Source organism: Canis lupus, chromosome 1 (genome assembly GCF_003254725.2).
Source record: "Canis lupus dingo isolate Sandy chromosome 1, ASM325472v2, whole genome shotgun sequence".
Classification (NCBI taxonomy): Eukaryota; Metazoa; Chordata; class Mammalia; order Carnivora; family Canidae; genus Canis; species Canis lupus.
The window spans coordinates 101,496,696-101,500,101 of NC_064243.1; the positions used below are offsets into that span (position 1 = coordinate 101,496,696).

At 39.9% G+C, this 3,406-nt stretch overlaps 1 protein-coding gene across 1 annotated transcript; it reads right to left on the reverse strand.

Moving 5' to 3' along the window:
• Nucleotides 1-1,688: 1,688 nt before the first annotated feature.
• Nucleotides 1,689-2,936, reverse strand: LOC112644951 (olfactory receptor 5-like). The gene has a single exon (XM_025423803.2). The coding sequence runs from the start codon at nt 2,934-2,936 to the stop codon at nt 1,962-1,964; it is 975 nt and encodes a 324-aa protein (XP_025279588.1). The 3' UTR covers nt 1,689-1,961.
• Nucleotides 2,937-3,406: the final 470 nt, after the last annotated feature.

Below are 3,406 nucleotides of genomic sequence, written 5' to 3' on the forward strand. Positions count from 1 at the left end.
ACATCTATAACACAAAGATAAAATGGCAGTTGCTGTATCAAAGTAATATGTAAACTTTGATTAATATCAGCAGATGGTTTTACAAAAACACTGCCTCAACCCGCATTCCCACAGCATCTGAGAGTGCCTCTTCCCACCCCACTCCTTGCCACATCAACACTGGGTATTCTCAAATAATTTCTTTTTTTAAAAAAATTTGCTCTGTGAGAGGCACCTGGGGGCTCAGTGGTTGAGCATCTGCCTTTGACTCAGGTTGTGATCCCAGGGTCCTGCGATTGAGTCCCGCATCAGGCTCCCCACAGGGAGCCTGCTCTCTCTCTGTCTATGTCTCTGCCTCTCTCTGTCTCTTATGAGTAACTAAATAAAATCTTTTAAAAAATAAAAAATAAATAAAATTTGCTATGTGGAAGTGCATCCTATTACTTTGGTTTTCATGTCTCTAGTAGTGGTGAAGGCTGAGCATCATTCCATAGGTTTATTGGCCATTCCTATTACTTAAAAAAATAAACTCTTAGATTACTTGTCCTTGTGAAAATAGTCCTGAGTGGGTATCTTTGTAGCTCAGCTTTTGCTCATTTCTTTCATTTTTAGCTTCAAGTTAAATTCTCAAAGTAGAATTGCTGGATGTAAAGGCATTCAGATTCTCAAGACTTTTTGTATTAACAAACTTCCCTCCTAAAATGCACCAGTCTATAATGTAACAAAAAACACCTGAACATGCTCATTACCCTTGAGTTATTGTCAACATGAATTTTATTTTATTAATTAAAATAAAAATTAAAAGTATGCACAATATATAAATGAATCAAATCAACACATCGTACACCTTAAATTTACACAATGTTATATGCCAATTATATCTCATTAAAGCTGGAAAAAATTTAAAAAATAAATTTAAAATGTGCTAGTGTGATAAGTAAATCATCCCATAGAAGGTCATTCTTTGAATTTGCTTTCTCCTATAATACATTTATTTATTCATTTATGAAGGTCAAATAACCTTATTGCTAAATATTCAAACATATAAAATGGAAAATATGAGTTTCCAAGTTGAGTTGTCTTTTGGCAAGACAGCCTGTGGTCTCACACCTAAAAACTGTTCAATATATATCCTTTCTGATTCATTTCTAGGTGTGAACAAACATGAATAATTATTGCAATTAGCATCTTTATCATTACTGTTTCACAAAACGTTGACATATTCATGTACTGTTTCTTTCATCTTTAACTCAACAACAGACCACATCCCCACAACAGTATCTAGTAGATACCAGTGGTCTAGTTTAATCTCTTCAATGGATGGATATTATTTCATAGTATGGATACAATACAATATATTTAAATAATATGTTTTCAATGGGCATTTGAGTTATTTCCAATAATTACCAATAAAATAACGTTTATTCCAAATTTCACAATTTTGCAATAAACATTCTTGTTTGATAGTATTCTTCAAAATATCTTTCAGGAGGCATGGAGTAAATTGCTATCTTCAGATTCAACTTATATATCTTGGGTTACTAGAGAGGTTGCACATTTTTTTGGTAGGCCATCAGCCATATATTTTCCCTTCATTAACCTGCCTGTCCATGATCATTTTTCTTTGCTTTTGTCTTAGAGTATTCCTATTTCTCTCATTTATTTTAAGAATGTCTTTATACATTATGTTGCTAATATTTTCCTCCTAGTTTCCACTTACCTTTGATCCTGTGTGTGTGTGTGTGTGTGTGTGTGTGTGCGCGCGCACGCGCGTTTGGCCATGATAGTTTTACTTTATTATTTTTTAGGTTTTTATTTAATTTTCACTTAGCTAACATGCAGTGTAATATTATTTTCAGGTGTATAATATAGTGATTCAACACTTCCATACATCACCTGGTGCTGATCGCGACAAGTGCACTCCTTCATTCCATTCACCTCACTCATCTATCCATGGTGACCATCAGTTTGTTCTCTTAAATTCAAGAGTGGGCAAGGTCAGTTCTAACTGAAGAGACCCAGCACAAGTGGAGAGTTTTCTGCAGCGCGACGTGGACCTCTCTGTTCCGCAGGCAGTAGATGATAGGGCTGCACATGGGTGTGACCATCGTATAGATGACTGACAGCACCTTGCTGAGCCCTGTAGAATTGATGTGTCTGGGGTGGGAATATATGAAGAGGACTGCTGCGTAGAACATGCCCACCACCAACAGGTGTGAGGCACAGGTGGAGAGGGCTTTGCGACGGGTGGCTGCCGATGGCATGTGGAGCACAGTGTTCCCAATGGCTACATAGGAGGCCAAAGCAACTAGTAATGACCCACAGAAGATAATGATGGCAGAGATGAAGTCCACCAGCTCCGTCAGGGCCACATGGGTGCAAGACAGGTTGAGCAGAGGGGAGACGTCACAGAAGAAGTGGTTGAGGACATTGGGGCCACAGTAGGACAGGCTGGCAATGCAAGATGTCTTTACCACTGAGACCAGCAGCCCCCCAAGCCATGAGGACAAAGCCAAGCCCAGGCAGACCTGGGGCCTCATAAGCAGTGGGTAGTGGAGTGGGTGGCAGATGGCCACATAGCGATCATAAGCCATGGAGGCCAGGAGGGTGCACTTGGTACTAATGAAAGCTATGAATAAAAAAAGCTGAATTATGCAGGCTGTGAAGGGTACATGGCAGGGTCCAGTCCAAAGCCCCAGGAGCAGGCTGGGCATGGTCACTGACACATAGCACATCTCTAGGCAGCTCAGGTTACCCAAGAAGAAGTACATGGGCTTGTGGAGCTCGCTGTGACTGCAGATGAGGTAGATGATGAGGGTGTTTTCCAGGAGGGTCAGCAGGTAGAGGGTCAGGAAGACAGCAAACAGGGCATTCCTTATGCCCGGCCTGGTGGACAAACCCAGCAAGACAAACTCCTGGACTCTGGTCATGTTGCCCAACTCCAGGGACCTCTCCATCTGAGTGAAGAAAGAAATGTTAGTGGAGACCATGATCCAGGCAGGAGTAAAACGGTAAAAGAGGAAGAGAAAAAAAAAAAAAAAAAAGAGGAAGAGCATCAGGGCCCTGAGAGCCACCGTAAGTGCTATAGATTGACTACTGTCAGGAGGACCAGTGAGCCAGAAAGTCACAAACCTGGAAACAAGAAGCTTCCACCGGTAGTTAGCAAATCTGTGATCTTTGGCAAGACAGCCTTTACAAGCCTGTTATCTTGCCTGTAGAATGGAAGTAAGAGCTATGATTGTACTTTCTTTTCTTTTGTTGACTTTAAGTGGTCATACCTAGGTTGGATTCCTTTCTTTTGAGCCCCATTATGGGTATAGAGATTACTTCAATAAATAAATAAACTTTTAAAAACTTTAAAAAATAAAATGTAAAAACTATAATCATCAAAAGGAAATCTGATCACCACAAAAAAATTTAAAAGTCA